A 24,504-nucleotide genomic window follows, 5' to 3' on the forward strand; every position below is an offset into this window, starting at 1 on the left:
GAGCTTTGGAATATTTTACCATAAATTTCATGTTTTTAATAAGGCTTAACATTTGGTTCATGTTTCCCTTCTGAAAGGTAGATGCAACAATCAAAATAATAAAGCAAAGAGTTTCTTGGGAAGGAGCAAGAAGATAAAAATGTAATTATGGAAATGGAAAACCTTAAGCAGTAGGGGAAGAATACATAGAGAAAGTAAGGAGGAACCAGGTATGCTGAATGATTTAATAATAATGGATTACCAGCATTCATAACTCATAAAGATAGAACAAAAATACTTGGACATGGATGTCGGAAATATAGAGCACTTGTTAGATTTTTTAAATATGTAAACAACAGAAAAGCTACCAATACCTGATACACCTTCATGATATTAACTGTGCCCTCTCCATTCTGATCTGGAGATCCTTGATTCTGCAGTAGATTTCTCACAGTCTCCTCCATCCTGGAGAATGAAAATACAAAAACATTTTAAAGGTCAGAAATCTCTGCATGTGGATAAGACATGTAGTGTTAGGGTCATTTAAAGGACAAAATACATCATTCTACTGGCTACTAGCAAATTAATATTCATAGGATATGCTGGTCTTGGAACTTTCTTCACTTCTATACTGGAGCCTATGATTAACACATTTAAAGGGCTTCTTTACCTTTTACATGTGTAGGGTAGTGAGAGCTTCCTTTTTATGTGAGCTACAAAGGGAGTTTAATAAACATCAGATAACATATGCAGCTAGCAGGCATCTTCTTGATGTCAGTGTTGTAGCAGCAGCAGAATGATAAAATTAATGCCATCTAAAAAAATCATTCATAATTTTCCAGAAAAGTACAGGAGTACTTGTGGCACCTTAGAGACTAACAAATTTATTTGAGCATAAGCTTTCGTGGGCTACAGCCCACTTCTTCGGATGCATAGAATGGAACATATATTGAGGAGAGATATATACACATACAGAGAGCATGAAAAGGTGGGAGTTGTCTTACCAACTCTGAGAGGCCAATTAAGTAAGAGAAAAAAAACTTTTGAAGTGATAATCAAGATAGCCCAGTACAGACAGTTTGATAAGAAGTGTGAGAATACTTACAAGGGGAGATAGATTCAATGTTGGTAATGGCTCAGCCATTCCCAGTCCCTATTCAAGCCTAAGTTGATTGTATCTAGTTTACATATCAATTCCAGCTCAGCAGTTTCTCCCTGGAGTCTGTTTTTGAAGCTTTTCTGTTGCAAAATTGCCACCCGCAGGTCTGTCATTGAATGACCAGACAGGTTAAAGTGTTCTCCTACTGGTTTTTGAGTGTTATAATTCCTGATGTCAGATTTGTGTCCATTAATTCTTTTGCATAGAGACTGTCCGGTTTGGCCAATGTACATGGCAGAGGGGCATTGCTGGCACATGATGGCATATATCACATTGGTAGATGTGCAGGTGAACGAGCCCTTGATGGTATGGCTGATGTGATTAGGTCCTATGAAGATGTCACTTGAATAGATATGTGGACAGAGTTGGCATCGGGCTTTGTTGCAAGGATAGGTTCCTGGGTCAGTGTTTTTGTTCAGTGATGTGTGGTTGCTGGTGAGTATTTGCTTCAGGTTGGGGGGTTGTCTGTAAGCGAGGACAGGTCTGTCTCTCAAGATCTGTGAGAGTGAGGGATCATCTTTCAGGATAGGTTGTAGATCTTTGATGATGCTCTGGAGAGATTTTAATTGGGGGCTGAAGGTGACAGCTAGTGGTGTTCTGTTATTTTCTTTGTTGGGCCTGTCTTGTAGGAGGTGACTTCTGGGTACTCATCTGGCTCTGTCAATCTGTTTTTTCACTTCAGCAGGTGGGTACTGTAGTTTTAAGAATACTTGATAGAGATCTTGTAGGTGCTTGTCTCTGTCTATGGTATGTTCCAGGATAACTGAAATAAAATTTCTTATAATTTTCCCACTCCATGTATGTTTGGTTTACATTCAAGTAAACCTCACAACTAGAACTCTGTGAAAGTGTGTCAATAACATTTACAAGTGTGTTGATGACTCGCCTTCTGAAGGATTGAGAAAGTGGGCATACCTTACTGCTCTGTTTTTTCCCCTCTTCACTTCAGTCCACTACAATCTGTGGCCCCCAAATTAAAAGTTTAATGTTAAAGCAGTAGCAGTGGGAGCAGGATCCTTTATGGTCCTGCTGCAAAAAGGGGTTGAGGTGGGCTGTCACTCATAATATACCACCAACGCAGTGAAGAGATCCAGGTGTAGGAGTGGGGAGCAAACTAGTTGACCTCGAAGGCTTTTGAGATGTTTTGGAATGAAGTAAAAGCCAACTTGATTTCCTCCTGGCACTGAGGGTCGAGGATGGGCTGCACTGCAGCAGGAGTGCCTGAAGAAGTTCTAGCCAACTCAGCCAGACTGTGGAAAGACTAATTCAGACACAGTTCTATGAATGGGTGCAGTATGTGCTCCCTCTTAGCACAGCAATGCTAGCTAGTGTGGAGGGAGGTAGAGTGTGAAGACTGGGACCATGGCTTGTTCTGCAATAGAGGCACAAGTGCACTGCTTGGTAACCTTTTCCCCACTTAGGCCTGGTCTACACTAGGAGGTTATGTCGAATTTAGCAGCGTTAAATCGAATTAACCCTGCACCCGTCCACACAACAAAGCTATTTAGTTCGACATAGAGGTCTCTTAAATTCGATTTCTGTACTCCTCCCCAACGAGGCGAGTAGCGCTAAATTCGACATGGCCGTGTCGAATTAGGGTAGGTGTGGATGGAAATCGACGCTAATAGCTCTGGGAGCTATCCCACAGTGCACCACTCTGTTGACGCTCTGGACAGCAGTCCGAGCTCAGATGCTCTGACCAACCACACAGGAAAAGCCCCGGGAAAATTTGAATTCCTTTTCCTGTCTGGGCAGTTTGAATCTCATTTCCTGTTTGGACATCGTGGCGAGCTCAGCAGCACTGGCAACGATGCAGAGCTCTCCAGCAGAGGTGACCATGCAATCCCAGAATAGAAAGAGGGCCCCAGCATGGACTGATCGGGAAGTCTTGGATCTGATCGCTGTGTGGGGCGATGAGTCCGTGCTTTCGGAGCTGCGCTCGAAAAGACGGAACGCAAAGATCTACGAGAAGATCTCAAAAGCCATGACAGAGAGAGGATACAGCCGGGATGCAACGCAGTGCCGCGTGAAAATCAAGGAGCTGAGACAAGGCTACCAGAAGACCAAAGAGGCAAACGGACGCTCCGGATCCCAGCCCCAGACATGCCATTTCTATGAGGCACTGCATTCCATTTTAGGTGCGGTCGCCACCACTACCCTACCACTGACCGTGGACTCTGAGGATGGGATATTGTCGAGGGCCGCTTCCTCGGAGATGTTAGCGGATGGGGAAGATGAGGAAGGAGATGAGGAGGATGAGGCAGTCGACAGCGCTTACAACGCTGATTTCCCCGACAGCCAGGATCTGTTCATCACCCTCACAGAGATCCCCTACCAACCGTCCCCAGGCGTTAACCCGGAGCCAGAATCAGGGGAAGGATCAGTTGGTAAGTGTTTAAAACATGTAAACATTTATTTTGAACAGAACAGGAATATTAACAATATTAACAACGGGTTTTTCATGATTAGTTTGCCCTAGGCGCTTAATGTTTTAGTCCTTGGCAGTGCAACTACTGCAAAAGAATCAAACAATGTCCGGTTTATGATGATTAGTTTGCCCTAGGCGCTCTACTTTTTAGTCCTTGCCAGTGCAGCTACTGGAAAAGAAGGTCTATATGTCCGGGGATAGAGCTAAAATCCGCATGGGACATCTCCACGAAGCTCTCCGGGAGGTAATTGGAAAGCCTTTGCATGAGGTTCCTGGGGAGAGCGGCCTTATTGGGTCCTCCGTGGTAGGAAACTTTTCCATGCCAGGCTATCATCAAGTACTCCGGGATCATTGCCTTGCAGAGCATGGCGGCATACGGCCCTGGTTTTTGCTGGCTTTCACGCAGCATGCGGTCTTTCTCTGTCCCAGAAATTCTGAGCAGAGTGATGTCGCTCATGGTGACCTGCTTTGAATTAGGGGAATGTTACTGTTGGGACTGCTGGCCTGTTCCTTTACAGAACTGTAACCGGCAGTTTACAGCCACGCGGTGGAGGCGGGAGAGGGGCAGCATACAGGGATCTTTCCCGGGGACAGCCGCGAGGGGGTGGGACAGGGGCAGAGTTCATGCTTGCCGGATTGCCGGCAGCAGGAACTGGCCAACGCTAGGAGCATTGCTTTGAACGTGAAAGGAGGGCACTGCTATAATTTAAGTTTTAAGCAGCCAAAAGTCTACGGCTTACCATGTCAGCCTGCTACCCGAATTCCGCTGTCCTGCCCAGCTTCTCTGATCTCCAGTGCAAGACCCCAGGCACTGAATGCGAAGGCCAAAAATTCGACCTTGTCCTGAGTGCGCATGTGATAGGTGCTGTGCATGGTCTTCTTCACAGAGAAAGACTATGTTCATTGTTCACAAAAAATTATCTTTGTGAGGAATTCACTCCCTTTTTCAAATCCCACAGCTGCGACTGTCTCCCGACCTACCTTGGCATCCCCCTCCCAGAGGCTGGCGCAGATTAGGCGGAGAAAGAAAAGGACACGGGACGACATGTTCTCAGAACTTATGGGCTGCTCCCGAGCCGAGGCGGCCCAGCAGACCCAGTGGAGGGAGAACATGTCCCAAATCCATCGATCATACATTGAACAGGAGGAGAGGTGGCGTCAGGAAGACCAGCAGGCGACTCAAACGCTGCTTGGACTAATGAGGGAGCAAACGGACACGCTCCGGCGCCTTGTGGATGTTCTGCAGGACCGGAGGCAGGAAGACAGAGCCCCGCTGCAGTCTATCTCTAACCGCCCTCCCCCGCCACAAAGTCCCATACCCCCCTCACCCAAAGTCCCAAGAAGGAGGGGCGGCAGGGGCCGTGAACACTGTCACTCCACCCCTGCAGACTGCTCAAGTAACAGAAGGCTCTCATTCCCCAAAATTTGATAAGTCCTTTCCTTCCCACCTCACCCAAGCCCCTGGCCCAGTTTCATCCCCTAACTGTTTAGTTGCTAATAAAAAATATGTTTCTTTTAATTACTGTTTCCATCATGTTCTTTTAGAGGACAGTGTGTTTGAAGGGGGGGAAGGGGATTGGAAATTGGACAGGACAGTCAATTGGACAGGACAGTCAAGGGGGGCATGTTCAGCAGCAGGTCACGCACACATTGCAGTCACTAGGCACCCTGGTCAGTCTGGGAGGTGGTTTTTATGTTCTGTGGCGGGGGAGGGTGGTTAGAGATCTTATGCAGCGGTCCTTATCCTGGATCACAGAGCCACGCAGCAGCGTCCTCCCCCGCCACAAAGTGACATAGCTCTCACACACAGAGTCCCGAAAAGGAGGGGTGGCAGGCTCCGTTGAAACAACCAGTCCAGCACTGCGGACCGCTCTAGGAGCAGGAGTCTGTCATTCCTCGAGTTTATAAGCATTCTTTCCATCACTACGCCCGCTCCCCACCACAGTCTGCGTCCCAGTTTCAACCCTTTACCGCGAAACCGTAATAAAGACAACGGTATTCATTAACAAAGTTCCATGTATTTTATTTTTAAACGTGTGTTGGAAGGGGGGTGACGGGGTGAACGGGGTATGTAGCTGCAGAGGATAGTCAACGTAAACTGGGTAAAGAAACGGGGGCAGGTTCAGCTTCTCTTTAAACAAAGTTAATAGTCACAGGTTACCCTGCTCACTGAGGAACCTAGCTTTCAAAGCCTCCCGGATGCACAGCGTGTCCCGCTGGGCTCTTCTAATCGCACGGCTGTCTGGCTGGGCGTAATCAGCAGCCAGGCCATTTGCCTCAACCTCCCACCCCGCCATAAAGGTCTCCCCCTTGCTCTCACAGAGATTGTGGAGCACACAGCAAGCTGCAATAACAATGGGGATATTGGTTTCGCTGAGATCAGAGCGAGTTAGTAAGCTTCTCCATCTCCCCTTGAGACGTCCAAAAGCACACTCCACCACCATTCTGCACTTGCTCAGACGGTAGTTGAAGAGTTCTTTTTCAGTGTCCAGGGCGCCTGTATAGGGCTTCATGAGCCAGGGCATTAGCAGGTAGGCTGGGTCCCCGAGGATCACTATAGGCATCTCCACATCCCCAACAGTTATTTTGTGGTCCGGGAAGTAAATACCTTCCTGCAGCCGTCTAAACAGACCAGAGTTCCTGAAAACACGAGCATCATGAACCTTGCCCGGCCATCCGACGTTGATGTTTGTAAAACGTCCCCTATGGTCCACCAGTGCTTGCAGCACCATTGAAAAGTAGCCCTTTCGGTTAATGTACTGGCTGGCCTGGTGGTCCGGTCCCAGGATAGGGATGTTAGTTCCATCTATAGCCCCACCGCAGTTTGGGAATCCCATCACGGCGAAGCCATCTATGATGACCTGCATGTTTCCAAGGGTCACTACCTTTGACAGCAGTAGCTCAACGATTGCGTTGGCTACTTGCATCACAGAAACCCCCATGGTAGATTTGCCCACGCCAAAGTGGTTCGCGACTGACCGGTAGCTGTCCGGCGTTGCAAGCTTCCAGAGGGCTATGGCCACTCGCTTCTGGACAGTCAGGGCTGCTCGCATCCGGGTGTCCTTGCGCTTCAGGGCAGGGGACAGCAGCTCACAAAGTTCCAGGAAAGTTCCCTTCCGCATCCGAAAATTTCGCAGCCACTGTGATTCATCCCAGACCTGCAGCACTATGCGGTCCCACCAGTCCGTGCTTGTTTCCCAGGCCCAGAATCGCCGTTCCACAGCATCAACATGACACATTGCCACCATGATGTTCACGGCGCGGGGTCCCGTGCTTTGCAAGAGGTCTGTGCCACTCTCAGACTTCATGTCCTCACCGCGATGCCGTGACCTTCTCGCCCGATTTCTCAGCATCTGCCTCTGGAAAAGGTGGACGATAAGGTGCGAGGTGTTGACAAAGGCCATAACTGCAGCGATGGTCGCAGCGGGCTCCATGCTCGCAGTGCTGTGGCGTCCGTGCTGTCACTCACCAGAAAAGCGCGCGAAATGAAATGATTGCCTGCCGGCGCTTTCAGGGAGGGAGGGCGGGAGTGATGGTTGGATGACGACAGCTACCCAAAACCACCCTTGACACATTTTTTTCCCCAGCAGGCATTGGGGGCTCGACCCAGAATTCCAATGGGCAGCGGGGACTGCGGGAACTGTGGGATAGCTGCCTACAGTGCACCGCTTCCAATGTCAACGCTTGCCCCGTTAGTGTGGACTCACAAAGTCGAATTACTGCCCTTAGTGTGGATACACACGTTCGACTTTGTAATATCGGTTCCACATATTCGATTTAAGTAAAATCGAACTACTCTCGTAGTGTAGACATACCCTTACATCCCATGCAGGGCTGGCCACAATCTGCCATTATAACATCATGAGAGTTTAGTCAATCTCAGCTCAGACATTAAAAAAGAAAGAATGTTTGTGCTATTATGCTGGTAGGTATTAATGGCTTCCATCAAGCATGCCTTAGATCGATCTGCAATCACAGAGCTTGTTAAAGCTGATGGGCATGCTAGCTACTCTTAATTCAGGCTGAATGGAAGAAGCAATTGGGCTCCTTTATTGAGTAAGATAGCTTTAGATAATGGAAGCCACTGTCCAAGGCACTAGGCCACATGCAGGGCTAATCAAAAATCAAGCCATGTGGGTAAAGGGGTTCCACAGGGACTGATTGCTAGTGCAGGGGCTAGGGCTTTGATTGGTTGCAGATGTGTTTGTCCGGGTGTATCAGAAGCAGAAACAACCAGAGAGCCAGAGAAGCTGTCATGAGTGTGACCTTGCAGGGAGTAGACAGAGCTCACTGGAGTACAAGACTGACTGGAAAAGCAGGCTTGGAGATTGTCAGTAAGGAAACAACCTGCTTCTGTTTGTTCCTACTAAGTTCACAGAAACAGGACTTTGTGAACCTTCTTTGTAAATAAAGAGGACTGCACCAAAGAAATACCTGACTCTCTAATGGAAACAACCCAGTAAGGCCCCAAATGTTAGCTACCCACACTGGACAAGGGGCAACAGTACCATCCTTACATAACCTTTGTGTACCTGGTTGTCATTCGAGTCTTGCAGTCTGATCAGAATCAGTAGTTACTAATCTAATGACAACATTCCTGCTTGCTTAGTTCTCTCTTTTATAGTCAGCCAGCAACATCCTACTTCCTGAGAAGCAGGCACTGTGAGGCATTCATCCTAGTCAGATGCCCAGTGACATTTCCCTTATTTTTATTATATTTTTTTAGTTGATGTGAATGTTTTTGCATTGCCAGAATGCACACGGAACAGTTGGACCATCTGTTGACCAAATGTGAATAAGAATAAGCCAGCTCTAATCTCCAGTGCAGACAGTGGTACATAGTTTTTCAGTGGCAGACTGGAACCATTTCTGCTCATCGGCTGACCTTAATCAGAGCCTTTTTACTCAGGAGGCCAAATCCTTTTGCTTCAGAATATAATCCATAAAAGAAGACAAATATTTTAATTCCTAAAATGTGAACCCCTAATTTTTATAGTTATTAATATAGCAGGGTCTCTTTCTACTGATATATATTTATAATATTATGAAAAGCCCATGCAAATGAATAAAGAGACTTAAATCAGAAAAGAAAACGAGGAACAGATCCACCTCTCACTAAAGTTAATGGGAGTTTTGTCATTGAATTCTGTGTTAGCAGGATCAAGGACAATAATATGAATGAAAAACAATATAGGTGCAAAAAATCAAACCACTTATGAAAAAGAATTGTGAAAAGCACTATAATAGAAGTCATTTGTTGCATGATAGCTTCTCTTAGCCTATTTTCTGGGCACAGACAATTAGGTTGACTGTCCTGGATTGCTTCTGTGTGTGTGTGTGTATAAAGCAGAAACTCATTTTGTCTAAGAACTTTGTAGGGATCTGCTGTACACTGTTCTATTTGGAGTATAGTGATCAGATACTCTTAGCAAAACTCCAGTTTATACTGGCAGAACAAAATACAGAGTGTGACAAACTCACCCAGACGACAGGCAGAGTTGTTCTAACTGGAGGTTAAATATAGTTTTTTTGTTTGTTTGTTGATATTAAAGAAATGTATAAAGACAAGCTTGATTATCTGTAATGCTGATTCAGCATGTACAATGAAATTTACTTTAGATTTCCAAAGGTCCTGATTTCCCTTTAATCAGGTATGAGTGGAAGAGTACAACAAGGAGAAAGAAGAAATAGACATCTGCCAAAAAGGCAAGTCAAATGCCCTTAGATTCAGCTTTAGCAAAGTTTGTCAGGCACTGCCATTGTGGTTTACCGACTGCTATTGCTAGCATTCCTTTTTTATTTGAATCCCGGTCTTCCATTTTAGGAGGAACTGCTTAACCAAACATGCTGTACCACAATAATTTAATCTGCTTCCTCATTAAATCAGCATTCAGTGCTTCTAATTTATGAGAGCATTAATAAAAGTTAATTGTTATATTATAATCTACATTAGACTGCACAATTAAAGTATATGCCAGTAAAATTTAATACACTATTTTAAAGTTTGGCCAGGCCCTCCCCGCAATCCAGTTTGAGAAATAGCCTCTTGCCCCCAGGAATTAGTCCTCTAGTGAGGCCTTCTCACGGACGACTTTATCTGGGAGATAGCATATAAATTTTGAACCACAGTGACATTGATGAACTATATAGTTGTCAGTCGTGTCTGATGACGACATCACAGCATCTTGTGTGTGCTCTTGTGGCTGTACAGTCCAATCTGCAAGGAGCAAGGTCACGGTAGGTGTCACACAAAAATGTCTCCCATTGAAAACATGGCATGATGCTTGGCCCTTTTTTCAACCAGTTTTTCACAGATGTTTTTCTCAAAGTGTTCACAAACTTTATTGATAGTTTCTCTCCATTCAGGTCTGCCTGTGGCTGTGTCTTCTAAGTTATTGATATTTATGCTGCTTGAGTTGAGATTCTGCTTAAGGATGTCTTTGAATTGTTTATGTTAGTCACTCAGTCCAAGTACGCTTACGCCAAAGATTTTCATTTTTCTGATAAAAGCATTAACCTTCCCTACCCTTGTATTTTCCTGTAAATTTCATTTTATTTCAGGGCACTGTGCTGCTAAAAATATGTGCATTACAGCACCATACGGGACGAAGTCCACATATACACAAAACCCATTCAACATTTCAGGAAATAAATCTCATAAAGACAGAGAGAGAGCGCGTGCGTGCACAGATACAATTTGTCTTCCATTCGGTTCATCAGTACTAATGCTTGCCAACTGGGAAATGCCAGGTCAGAGTCTGCTGCATCAGAACATTCCATATCAGGCTCTGAGCAGATAATTCAGCCCTGCAGCATTCCCCAAACAATAAAATAGACCTTAGTATCCACTCTGGTCTAGCACTTAAAACTTCTTTTGCATCACCCCAACCAATACCTGCCGCCCCCCTCAAAAGAAGTAATAGGAGGATACATTCATTTATTATTTGTATTATAGTAGTACCTAGATGTCCCAGCTGAGATTAGGGTCCTATCATGCTCGGCATTGCACTATTTTATATATAGTGCAATGAAGTAGACAAAACAGCAAAGGATGGGAGAGGAAGCAGAGACACAGCAATGTAAAGTAACTTGCCCAAGATCACAGGTAATGCTGGGAGTAGAACTCAGGGGTGAAATTCTGGCCCCACTGAAGTTAATGGCAAAATTCTACTGACTGAGCTCCAGTCTAATGCCCTGTATATTGGAGGAAGCTATTTTCCCCCCATTAATGTGTTCTGGATTTTAGAAAAATGTACACAATCTCATTTTTTTTAAATAAATACAAATACATGTGCAAAGAAAGCTTGTGTCAAGTCAGATTTAGTTTATGCTCTTAAGTTTGGTCTGTACTCCTACCCCATGCACCACATAAAATTACACAGTAGGTCAGAGATCTCAAAACATCAATAACACTGAAACAAACTAGACATCCTTGCTGTAAAAGTAGATTTCGAATTTTTAAACAGAGATTATGTGTGTGTGTGCGCATATCTCTCTCTCTCCATATATATATATATATATATACACACACACACACACACACACACACCAATATATTACATAGTCTTTAATTTGGTAAAAATACTTTAAAAAAAAATAAAAAAAAACACTTTGGCACAGAGAGAGACTGCAGTCGTGAATTCACTCATGGGTATGTTATGCCATTAAAACCAACCAAAAGTGTTAGTCTCATTTTGAATGCAGTTTCATAGCCATTCCAAGAACATCTGTATGTGTGGACAGAGAAATATTTGTGTGTTTATTAGTAGTAGTGATGGTGCTGTGTGGAACACAGCAACTTTTGAAAGGATGAGGTGGATACAGAGAAGTGCAAGGTGAAAACTAGGTCATCAATGACTATTTGTGGAAATTCTCTGAATGTTAACAAACTGTTCTCATGTGTTTTCACACCACACTGCATGCATCATGACATTTTCAGGCTCATAGGGTGTCTACACTACAAAATTAGGTCGATTTTATAGAAGTCGATTTTTAGAAATCAATTTTATACAGTCGATTGCGTATGTCCACACTAAGCGAATTAAGTCGGCAGAGTGCGTCCTCATTATCGTGGCTAGCATCGACTTACGGAGCTGTGCACTGTGGGTAGCTATCCCACAGTTCCCGCAGTCTCCGCTGCCCATTGGAATTCTGGGTTGAGCTCCCAATGCCTGATGGGGCAAAAACATTGTTGCGGGTGATTTTGGGTACATGTCGTCAGTCGCCCCTCCCTCTGTGAAAGCAACAGCAGACAATCGTTTCATGCCAGACACCAGGGTGATTAGAAGAGCACAGCAAGGCACGCTGCGTATCAGAGAGGCTTTGAAAACCAGTTTCATGACTGGCCAGGCTTCGGTGTGACAGGTGTGTGTGTTTCTCCTTGATGCAAACCCGTCCCCTTTGTTGATTTTAATTCCCTGTAAGCCAACCACCCTCCCCCCTTCGAAATAAAGTAACTATTGTTTTGAAACCATGCATTCTTTCTTTATTAAAATAAATGAGATAACGGACAAGGTAGTCCAGGTGGGGTGGAGTGGAGGGAAGGACAAGGCCACATTGCTTATTGTAGCCACAGTAAAAATCAAACTGTTTGAATGACAGCCTTCTGTTGCATGGGCCATCCTCTGCAGTGGAGTGGGTGGGTGCCCGGAGCCTCCCCCCCACCCCCGCATTCTTGGGCGTCTGGGTAAGGAGGCTATGGAACATGGGGAGGAGGGTAGGCAGTTACACTGTGGATGCAGCAGGGGTCTGTGCTCTTGTTGGCTTTCCTGCAGCTCCAACAGATGCTTCATCATGTCTGTTTGCTCCCCCATTAGCCTCAGCATCGCGTCCTGCCTCCGCTCTTCCCGGTCACTTAATTCTTTCCTTGCCTCTGCCACTGAATGCCTTCATGCATTAAGCTGTGCCCTATCAGTGCGGGAGGACTGGATGAGCTTGGAAAACATGTCATCACGAGTGCGTTTTTTTCACCTTTTAATCTGCGATAACCTCAGGGACAGAGATGATAGGGGGTGCGTAGAAACATTCTACGCTCTACGATTCTGGGGGGACTGCAGGGTCACCTGTGCTGCTGAGTTCGCCACGCTGACCAAACAGGAAATGAAATTAAAAAGTTCCCGGGGCTTTTCCTGTGTACCTGGCTAGTGCATCGGAGTTCAAAGTGCTGTCCAGAGCGGTCACAATGGAGCACTCCATCGACTTGCGTCCGCACTACCCCAAATTCAACCCACCAAAGTCGATTTTAGCATTACTCCCCTCGCCGGGGAGGAGTACAGAAGTCGATTTTAGGAGCCCTTTAGGTCGACGGAACAGGGTTGGTTGTGTGGACACATTCATTTTTAAATCGACCAAAGGCAGCTAAATTCGACCTAACCCTGTAGTGTAGACCAGGCCATACTATATAGTTTTCTAGTAGACACACAAGAGTGCTATCCACAGAACTGATGGCAGGTAGAGGCAAGCAAAGAAGAGGAAGGGATTTTATTCCATGAGGAATTACCATTATTTGTTTTCAGTCTACAAGTTTCCTGCAGAGTTTTCTGAGTCTATCAAAAGGTTTTTCATCTCATAACAGAGATTACATCACCTACATTTGTTTGAGTCCTGATGATTATGTACTCAAGAATTATTCTTTATCTGGAACCATCTCTATTCCAGTAATAACTTCCTCTTATCATGGCATCAACACTTCCAAAAGTCCTGTGATTTTTGAGGTACTTTTAAGGGCTTTAGAAACCCCTTAGAGCCCTTTGAAGTTGGATATATATGGTTTTGCTTCAGTAGGACAGACTTCGGGAACTGGCCAATAATTAATCCTATTACTAATAGTACTTTTCTACAGTGCCTTGCATCCAGGGATTTCAAAGTGCTTTACAGTCATTAAAGACTACATTTTCCCATGGTTATACTCATGTAACAGAGGACGGTAGGAGTTGCCTGAGTATCTGATGACAGATTCGCCCTCAATTAATCATCACAACATCCCTTTGAGTACTATTATACCAGACTTTTGTAATTCACACAAATGACTGTGAGACCCACTGCAAATTACTGAATTTTGCAAATTAGTATGTGAATAAACAAAGAAGCAGAGATGAAGATGATGCAGCACAAAATATACTCTGTTCATTCAAATGCAGCGTATCAATAACTATAATAATTCATTGTACTAGGAAATATGATGTATAGTTTGTAAACATCAGCAAGCGATATGTATGTAAGCAAGCACGTATTAAAGCTTTTGCTAAGAAGTGATCAGAGAATGATGGGGTTCTGTGCATGCCAATTGGTGCGTGGTTGGGAAGGTTAGTATAATTCTACTGTATACTCGTTTTACATTTGAAAACTGAGGCTCAAAGAAGTAAGTGACTTGCCAAAGGCATAGAACCTGGCAGTCACGAATCCTTGGTCAAAGCAATACATGACAAGACATATTCTCTGTTTTTATTTTACATTGATTCATTACGGTGACTGAGCAGACCTAATGCTGTTCCCATGAGTTATCTGACTAAGTTGCATGCAGTAATACATATCGAAATAACTGCAAATGTATTGGCAGCTATGCTGTCTCTATATTGTTATGATTCTATGATGTACATTTCATATCAATAGCATATGTTCCTGCTCACATAATTTTAAACAAATTCCAATTTGATCTGGAATGAAGAATGTTATTGAAGATCTTAGTTCTGTCTTTTTACTAGTTTGGAAGGTTTTGTACTCATACTATGGACTCAGAGTTTAAAAAGGTACCTGACAGATGTGTGTGGGGCTAAAAAGAAATAAAAATATTTCCACATTTTTGCAATACAAAGGTAATAGTTAAAATATAGAATTATTTTGATTAACTGGCTGCTATGTGTATTATTAATACTTAATGGGAGTTTTATTATATTACAGTCTACATAAAATACCCAAACTCCTCCAGAACTAAAAGTGTTACATTTCACTGAGCTGATGCATTGTTTTTTCCTTTAATTTTTACTTGTGATTTTAATGTCCATGAAAGTAAGGTGCTAATTGTGCTAAACTAGCTATTTAGTGAATAAGGACCTCAGGATTTGGTCCCATAAAACAAGTTCTTTGTTAAAAATATAATTCTCAACAGACAGCTGGTGTCTTGGTACCCCAGAGCCATGTACTATAGGCATATCCTTAAGGCTAAACCTCTGCAGTGCACTGCACATATGGCCTGTCATAAAGTCTGAACAAATAGGAGTGTGGAGTGGAAGTTTCCCCCACTGATCTTGGCTCCCCACAAAACCCAAGAAAAGGGCACTCTACAGGCCCTCTGTAACATGGACAAATTTGGGAGTCCAAAAATCATGACTCAGGACCCAAAACATTGCAGGATATCATGAGTTTGGCTTAAAATAAGTTTTAAAATAATAAATTGGGGGATTTGTATTTTATGATTTTTAATCCTTTAAGGTACACCTTTTCCAGCTTTTCTCTGAAAATATGAGGGTTAAGAATTTTTTTTTAAATGAAAACTGAGATTCTCGTGTAATCACATGACTCCAGGAGCTGGGGGCTTTCAGAAAAACATCAAATATCATGAGACACACAAAGTCTCATGAGCCAGCAACACTGCATGAATAACAAATGAATAGTACAAGTGAGTTCTACAATAGCGAAGGTGTAAACCACATGATCTTACAGCCTGATGATAATCCCTATTCACATATTACATGTAGAAAATTCAGACTCCTGGCAGGTACAGTCTGGATTTATACGTGGGACCAGAATTTGGCTTTTGTTTTCTCCCCTCTAACATAATCTGATTGGGGATTTTCAAGTAGCTAAACCTAAACAGAGAGGGCTAGGTTTTGCCTGGCTGCTGTGATGTGAGTAAGAAACCTTCCTCTCCTTGCCCTCTCTTTGCTTCAGCAGGGCCCAGCCTCAGCAGAGCACAAGGACTGCTGACTTGTAGTACCCCATGAACAACAAACCACAGTGAGGAGGGGAATCTATTTGCTCTTCCAACCTTCACTGACCAGCAAAGCTGGATGGGGACAGAGAGAGGAGTATGCTGCATCAAGTTAAGTCCTCTTATGTGCATGGAAAGTCCATGAGGGACAGTACTTTCTGATCTCACACATACTCCAGGATGATGCCCCTTAATGTAGAGCTCTGCCTTAAAATACAATTGAGACTAGAGGTGAGGAATAACTAGTGAAATAAATAGCAGTTCTCCTGTTCTAAAAAGTACCTTCCTTATTCTAAAAAGTTTTACTAATATGGATGATGTATTTAATAATTTCTCTACATAACAGTAGCAAAGAAAACTAAATTTTAGGTATTAAATTTCAGGTAGTTAAAAACAAACAAGAAAACAAGTTGTTCCAGAGACTTATAAGAAGGAGAGGGTTTAATTTTAATTTAATGCTCTTAGTCTTCACCAAATTTGAGCAATATAGCAAAATGGTTGAGCAAGTAATAAGTAGTTAGAATAATGGTCTCCAAGGGCTTAATTATTTGTATCATGTTAGGCAGCAATAGTCTCCCTAAAAATGATATTGACAGCTCTTCTACAGCCAAACCATTGATAATGAGGCAGTAAAAATACAGCTTTTATACATCATGACTGAACATGCCCTGAAGATGGCTGAAAAAGCCTTAAATACATCATACAGGTCTGGACGTTGATGTAAAGTAGGTGCAGAATTTAACCATTTGTGAAATTGACTTTACAAAAGAATTTTGTAGTCAATATTTTGTCATTAACAGTTTTAATGCTGCACATTCCAAGCACCCAGACCAGGAAAAATCATGTTATACGTTGTTGCTCTTATCTTCCTAATTGTGCTGCTGTACCACAGCCATTATCCTATTTTATCAGGCAACAATGGAAAAAAGAAAACCCACATTAGACTTCAAGGGCCAAATTCATCCATGTGGTAACCCCATTGGCTTCTATGACATTTCCTCGGGGAAGAATTGGACTCAGTGCTTTTAAAATATTTACCATTATAATTAAAAAGCAATCGCTTCTCGGCTCTCTATGAGCTGAGGGGTGAAAACATTATCTTCTCTCCAAGTGTGCAGTGTATTTGATTGAGATACTTGAAAAAATAATGAAAAATATCTAGTAATGGTGAGCGAGATGCTACTGTTCTTACAGTGAGTAGTGCCTTACTCTGGGAGTAGCCCTATATATTACAGGGTTTATAATGCTTAAAACACAGAAAGAGGGGGAACCAGACTATGTGGTGTTCTTCACAAGGTTTGAATTGAGCTGCTATAGAAAGGATGCTGGCACTTTATTTCTGTCTCCTGTACCAACTATTCCAGCTCTCTCCTTTGTTGCTGAAGCTGTGCAGAACACTTCCCCTCTCACAGTCCTCAGGTCTAGCCCACGCCCACCCACTGATTATCAGGGCCATTAGCATGAGGCCAATAAGCAGATGGGGACGGGGAAAGGAAGCTTTGTCAGAGGTAAATAGTGGCCAAAATGCAAGAGAAAGAAGTGGAGAGGGAAAGGTGAAAGGCCCTGAAGAATCTCACTCCATGGATCAGGCCCATCCAGAAGCACAGCAGCAAGGCAGACCAGGATATAGCAGGGTGGGGGAAGAGACAGACATTGGGTGGGGGATAAAAGGGGAAGACAAAGAAAGAGGTATACTGATGCAAAGGGGATTGAAAGAGAGAGAGAAAGAAGGGGAAGGTGGGAATACTGAAAAGAGAAGGAGAGAAAAAGACTTGGGGACCAGGGAAGAGAACAGAAAAGGGAGAGAAAAGAGAAGGAAAGTGGAAAAGAGATGGAAGAACTGGAAGGAAAGAGTATGATGGTACAAATGAGATGCAAGGAAAGAAAACGAATGGAAAAGAAGAAAAACAAGGAAGTAAGAAATGAAGAGAGAGAAAACATGAGAACATTCAGACACCTGAAAAGGGGTATTTTATTTATTTTCAGCATGTTTTATTTTACTTCCTTTGCGGGAAAGGGAGAGTCATAAGGCCGGGGACTCCACTCCAATGGAAAATCATTTAGATGAGCTGTGAGAGTGGAGAAGGATTTTTGGCCTGATTGAAGAGTGAAAGCCATTCCATCACTTACTCCCCCCTTTTCAAGCACTTACTCTTTAAGCATCTATCTTCAGCACAGCACGAGGTACATTTTCAAACTGCTGTGTGGGTTTTTAGCCATGCAGCTCACATTGAGTTTAATGGGAGTCCTGTGGATGAACCCTCATTTGAAGCTTTCAAATTGTACTCCAAAATGTCTAAATAACGTACTATTTGAACATTAACTTTTCATATGACAGGAGTGAAGTAAAACAGGGACAGAAGGATTTTTAAAGCTTTATCATTCTGTTTTGCAATATGTATTGGGAAGCTCACCAGGGTTTAGTTAAAATATTTAACACAAACTTATCCACCTCTAGGATTTAGTTTTCATAATGATTAAAATAAAATTACTCATATGTGTTTTTAAATGGAGAACATAAATCAACCCATGCAGCATTTTTCCCACAGACAAAAGATGGTCCAGTGGTTAAGGCACTAGTCTAGGACTTGGGAGACCTCTGCTAAAGTCTCTACTCTGCCACATACTTGCTCTGTGACCTTGGGAAGTTATTTAGCCTCCCTTTGCCTCAGTTTCCCATCTGTAAAATGTCATAGTTCCCTACCTCGCAGGCATATTGTGTGGATAAATAAATTTAATATTTGAGGTACTCAGATACTAAGGTAATGAAGGCCATAGATGTACCTGAGGTAAATTTATTCAGATATGGCAAGAATACAGGGGCATTCACTTCCCAAGCAAAATGTTTTCATTTTCTTCCCTCTAGAGGAGGGGGTCTTCCTCATGCTTGGGACTGAAAAACACATGTGTGGTAGTCCTGGAATGTTTAAACCACCACTGCCCATGTTCTTCCCGTCCTACAAACAGAATCCAGTCTCTAATACAGTCATCTTTCAGGAACACTAGAAGATTATTTAAAATAAATCTAAGCAGGTACAATTTTATCTGATGTTTACATGTCCAAGTAGTTGATGATCATATTCTGATACTCTTATTCATGTTGAGTAGCAACTTTACTCCATTACTTGTGAATTAAGCATTATTAGAGGGTGGCCCTCAATTAGTATTCTAATGAAGAAAATGGGTGAAATGGCACGCATAACAACACATCTAAACTTGTGGGGCCAGATCCTCTATTGCAGGCAATGTAGCTATGCTAATTTACACAAGCTAAGAATCCAGCCCATGAATCTCAGGGGGGGGGGGGAGAGGAAATTGGCTTACGTTGGAGCATCTGCATATGGCTCTATTTTACTTGTAAGTCTCCCTGTATAAGTGTGTGCTGGCAAGTGGGTAATGAAGTCTTACAGTGACATGTGATCATGTCACCTGAACTGGAATCCATCTTTAACCTGGTGCTTTTCCATTGAGAAGGAGGGGGGTGGGAACCCAGAGAGGGACAAAGGATTCCCGCCTTATGCAAAAGATAAATAAATGGGTCAAACAGAACAAAGGAGGAGCCATCATGAGGAATCCCCTAGCTACCACCTGAGCTGGAACAAGGGCTGTGCCAGGGGAAAGGACTGTGCCCAGACTAGGAAGGCATCCAGTCTGTGAAAGAGACTTATTGAAACATCTCTCAGGGTGAGATTTTATCTGTACTGAGTTGTATTACTGTATTAGGCTTAGATTTGCGTGTTTTATTTTATTTTATTTTACTTGATAATTCACTTTGTTCTGTCTGTTACTACTTGGAACCACTTAAATCCTACTTTCTGTATTTAATAAAATCACTTTTTACTTGTTAATTAACTCAGAGTATGTATTAATACCTGGGGGGAGGGCAAATAGCTGTGTATACCTATATAAGCTTTATATAGAGTAAAACAGATTTATTTGGGGTTTAGACCCCATTGGGAGTTGGGTATCTGAGTGTTAAAGACAGGAACACTTCTGTGGGCTGCTTCCGGTTAAGTCTGCAGTTTTGGGGCACGTGGTTCAGATCCTGGGTCTGTGTTGGAGCAGACTGGCGTGTCTGGCTCAGCAAGACAGGGTGCTGGAGTCTTGAGCTGGCAGGGAAAGCAGGGGCAGAAGTAATCTTGGCACATCAGTTGGCAGTTCCCAAGGGGGTTTCTGTGATCCAACCCATCACACTAGGCAAATGGGAAATAGAAAGACTAAAAAAGCTACATGTCCACCTGCTTTGGGCCCCAACCATGCAAACTCTTTCATATGAGTAACTTAGTGCAAAGTAGTCCCACTGACTTCAATAGGGCTATCCACATCTTAAAATGTGTGCAGAATCAGGGCCTTGGTAAGTTACGTAGTGAACAGATCGCATGTATTTTACCCAAATCTGGTGGAAACGAAGCCTCAAAGGAGCATCCTAACCTAAGAAATAATTTAGCAGCTTTCCTGAGGAACTCAGTTTGTTGTTCTGTAAGCAAGTGTCAACACAAAGAAATGGATCCTTTTAAAACCTTAATTAAATATTACAAAAGCTGAAAAGAAGCTATCATTACCGGATACTTCTTCATTACAATGCAAAGCCCCGATTTCTGAAGAACCCCATTGAGATATCAATGTCCAGCAAGGTAGAAGGGCAACAAGAAAAAAACTCCCCAAAAGAGCAGCTGTGTATGACAGATGCCTTTGTATGTAAGAATAACCACTGAACAGCAATAACCCACAGTTCTGGAACATTAAAAATTCTACCTGGTCTGCAGGAAGGCAGTATGCTTTGTCTTCAACAGGAACTCCGTGTTATACGCTGGAATTAGCTTGCAGGCCAGGTGAACCCATGCAGGGCAGATGGAGTTCTAAGGCCTTGTCTGCACACCAGTTTTGTATTGATACATCTATGTTGGTTAGGGGTTTGAATTTTAACTGATATACTGGTATACCCCTAGTGTGGATGTGATTATACTGGTGTACTGGCTATAAAGGTGCCCTATACCAGTGTAGCTTATTATCCTTCCCATATGGGAATAAGTTATACAAGCACCTTTATACCAGTATAATTACGTCCACATTAGGGGGTGTTTACATCTGTAACTAGACCAGTATGGTTAAAGTAATACAAGTCCTAAGACTCCCTGTCTAATTATCTTTCTGTATAACCAATTTAAGCTAAGGTTTGCAAATTGTGAAATATATTTAATCAGGACTCAGTGTTATCTGTGGGGGTGGGGGGGAATCAAGCTCATTTCAGAGGCAGATGATAGAGGCTAGGTAGAGACTACAAACTTTTGGCAGAATTGTGGTCAGTTAGGGGTGTGAGGAGGTGCCATTTGTGACTGACATAGCAGTACCACCAAAAGCCCCCAGTGTGGATGTAGTTATACCAGCAAAATTGTGCTTTTGCCAGTTATGCATCCATATACAAGTATAGCTCGACCAGCAAAGCACTCGTAGTTTAGACCTGACCAGAATGTTTGTGGACTTCAAGACAATTAAAAACACTCTGGATACACATATGAATTGTGCCATCTTGCGAATAAAGTCTGATATTGTGACTAATTGTAATATCAAAAGAAAAATACAGGAAAATGCATTATTTTATCATTCAAATTTAAAGTTCATATTATCTCCAAATTATCACCACTGCTTTATTAGCTTTCTTCCATATAGCAAGCATATTTTTGTACTTATGATAACATTTCAAGACCAACATAAAATGAAGCTGTTTGCAGTATTTTTATTAACAAAGTACTAGCATAATACGCTTGTACCTATGTTAAGCTGTCTGTTAGTGTCTCATTTCAAAAGCAATTTCTTCCCTCCTATCAGTTTATTCAGTGCAACTGTCATACATTTTCTTAATCCTAGCTATCCTAAACCTTTTTATACATTCCTCTCTGCATTCCTCTAGCATATCATGTGCTTGGAGAAATCCCTTGGCATGTAGACTGAGTTTCTAATCCTGCTCAACAAAATAAACTGTCATTGTTTTGGAAATGTAAGATTTTTGCATTTTAAAATATACCACTGTGCAGTCTGAGATTGCTGGAGGTTTGTGGGTAACTCATTTTTCAATTAAGGCTATGTACCCTTGTAAGATGAAACACAAGTATCATTTACTAATCAAGAGGTGTCCAATTGGAAATGAATCCATTAGCAGGAGAGATAGCTGTATGTTCATTTTCAATTGTGACTCTTAAAACTATTTGCCAATAATTTGAATCTTTCTAATTTGAACAAATATCTGTTGGTTTAATCTTGTAGGATATATCCATACAGCTTTGGGCAAGTGGAATGCTCCTGAATTTAGTTTTTTTTTTAACTCCCTCAGGGGCAAGTATTTCAAACTGCAACTAATGAGGAATTACAGAGGATTTGGAGAAAAAAGCTTATTGTTAACTTAAAATATAAGCAATTGCCTACTACTAATTTTTTTCTAGGTTTAAGATGTCATTGCTGTTTGATCAACGGGATGAATGAGCTGTGTTAAGTACCTTCTTTACATGTAATGAAAAGGTGAGTACAAAGTGGAGGGGTATGTATGTTAATGAGCAAGTCATTGTGCCTGCAATTCTGAATACAAAAACACACTTACTGATTTGTATCTTTTGAAAAAAATCTAAAGATCCTTAATGCGCACAAATGAAATCTCTAACTTAAGTGTGCAGTTAGAAAGCCAAACCCCCTATTTTCTGTTGCTCTAGGAGCCAATATATAGTGACAAGAGTTTGTATTTATATAGCACCTTCCACCCACTTTAACTTACACACATTAGCCAAAATGGTCAGAAGTGACTAGTTATTTTAGGTGTCTTAATTTTTGAGCATCTACGATGAGACACTTCAAAAGAGCCTAGTTTTCACAAAGTGATGTACTCCCACCTTCTGAACATAGCTTGCTTCAACGTATCTCATATTAGACACTCAAAAACGGAGGCAACCACAATCACTAGTCATTTTGAGAAATCTTGGGGGTGTTTTGAGTTTAGTGGCCATCTGACAGGTTACCACACCCATTTTAAAAATAGATAAACGGAGGCTGGAAAAGATAAATGACTTATCCAGGATCTCACAGTGAAAACCCACAACTGCTCCAATGATTTCAATGGGAGCAGGAACTGGTTGGTTAACTGATAAAGCCACAGACAAAACCCAGCTGTCTTGGCTTATTCACCTGCTCTAACCACAACATCACACCAACTACTTCTGTCATGTTTGTGCATCATTTAGCACTCTATTGCCCCCACGTGTTGACTTAAAATGTTGGCTTAAGAATTTAGACCTAAATACTGACAGTTTTTAATTGCTGTTTTACTATTTACTATTTAATATTGAAGGAACAATACAAAACTATTATTTTATACATTTTGGGATAAATGTTAAATGTTTCTCCTATAGCTTTTCTAAATATCTGAACAGTGTATTTTTGTGCTCTGGCAAAGGTCAGAAAGAATAACCAAAAGACGTGTGTGTCTTTTTGGCTCCTATCTGATATGCCTTGGTACTAAGCTAAATATACAATCACAATAGAAAGAAAAAAAAATTATCATGTAAATTAAAACGACATAGGAACCAGTTAACACAAAAATATTCTACTTCTAAAGATTCATTTTTCCAATTATATGCACAAACAAGTGTGATAATCCAGCTGAAATATTAATAGCCTTTTTACACGCATGACTCTGGTTAGTTACCCAGTCAACCAAAGCTTGCCTCAGTGTGAGTATGCAGCTCAAATCCTACCTCTACTTGTCTTTATATTGCATAGTACTGTAGAATCCCTATTACACAGAGGAAGAGAAACTACAGCTTGATGTGAGGTTTGGCTGCAGCTTTAATTGCCTGATTTATTTGCAAACCTGGTATCTCTGTTATATTTAGCATTAAAAATATATCCAGAATAGTAAACCTAGCAACTTCACTAATGATTTTATGTGGAAGGCAATGATGGGTGGCAGTATAAAACCGATAGAGATAAGCCAAAATATACAACTGTATCACACAGTGCCAGACATCACCCCAGCGGCCAGAATGAAAGAGGCACGATTCCATGCCAGTCCTTGCGCTCCTGAATGAATCTGGTGCCTCTCCTAGAAACACAGCTATGGTAAGGCAAGAGCTAGGATCATGAGCCCAGTCTTCCTTCCACACTGAGCCAATTCACTGGTATGGGGCAGAGGAAGAGGAAAGGGAGTATACTGAAGCCCTCCAAAGACAGTAGCAAATAGAAATGGTTGAAATTTTTCCAACGGAACTGTTATCAGGCTGGTAAGGATTCGGGAGCCTTGAATCCCTGATAGCCCCAGCTCCCCAGCATCCCGCCAAGCAGGCTACCAAAGAAGCCCTACCACAGAAGCCAAGGAGCCAGGATCCAGGGAGCCCTGGGAGGGGGTGTGACAGGATAACAGGCAGGTTTGCAGATTTTCATTGGGAACCTAACTGGCTTCCATCAGAATTTCAATGAAATAGACACATTCTTGTGGAACATTTCAATTCTGTCAAGTCAGCATTTTCCTATGGGAACCTGTTCAGTCGGAAAATTTCTGATCAGCTCTATCCAGAAGGCTTTCAGTTCCATCTCAAACAGATAAACATACCCTGATTTCATCACACCTGCACTCTAATACAAAACTTTAACACAGGACACATATATGCTTTTAAATCAGCAGATCAGAACACAAGAGCTTCTATGCAGTTAGGAAGTTATTTTGCCTTCACACTGCTGAAGTCAGTGATAAGGTTTCACATTACAGTACTAATTTCCTAGGGGGTTACATAGCTTTTATGTTCTTCACTATATTGCACCCCAGAGTCAGGGAGACAAGAATCTGCACCTGCCTGGGAATCTGACAGAGCAACTGGGATGTGGAAGCTGCTCCTGCTGAAAAGTGTGAGAAGCTGTGACATGCTTCTGTAAACAGGATGTGCTTCATGTAACATTTTATCCCTAATTAAAACGTACTTTCAGTAAGTACAGCAGGGGTTCTCAAACTGGGGGTCGGGACCTCTC

At 42.5% G+C, this 24,504-nt stretch overlaps 1 protein-coding gene across 1 annotated transcript in view; it reads right to left on the reverse strand.

The window, feature by feature from the left end:
- The window catches only part of NCKAP5 (NCK associated protein 5), a 408,903-nt gene that overhangs the window by 220,601 nt on the left and 163,798 nt on the right, over positions 1 to 24,504 (reverse strand). The window contains exon 4 of the mRNA XM_026647423.1: positions 354 to 444. Within this exon, the coding sequence (XP_026503208.1) occupies positions 354 to 444 (91 nt within the window). The remainder of the gene's footprint in view (positions 1 to 353; positions 445 to 24,504) is intronic.

The sequence above is a fragment of the Terrapene carolina genome, unplaced genomic scaffold (assembly GCF_002925995.2).
Source record: "Terrapene carolina triunguis isolate 2854851 unplaced genomic scaffold, T_m_triunguis-2.0 Scaffold62, whole genome shotgun sequence".
NCBI lineage: Eukaryota > Metazoa > Chordata > Testudines > Emydidae > Terrapene > Terrapene triunguis.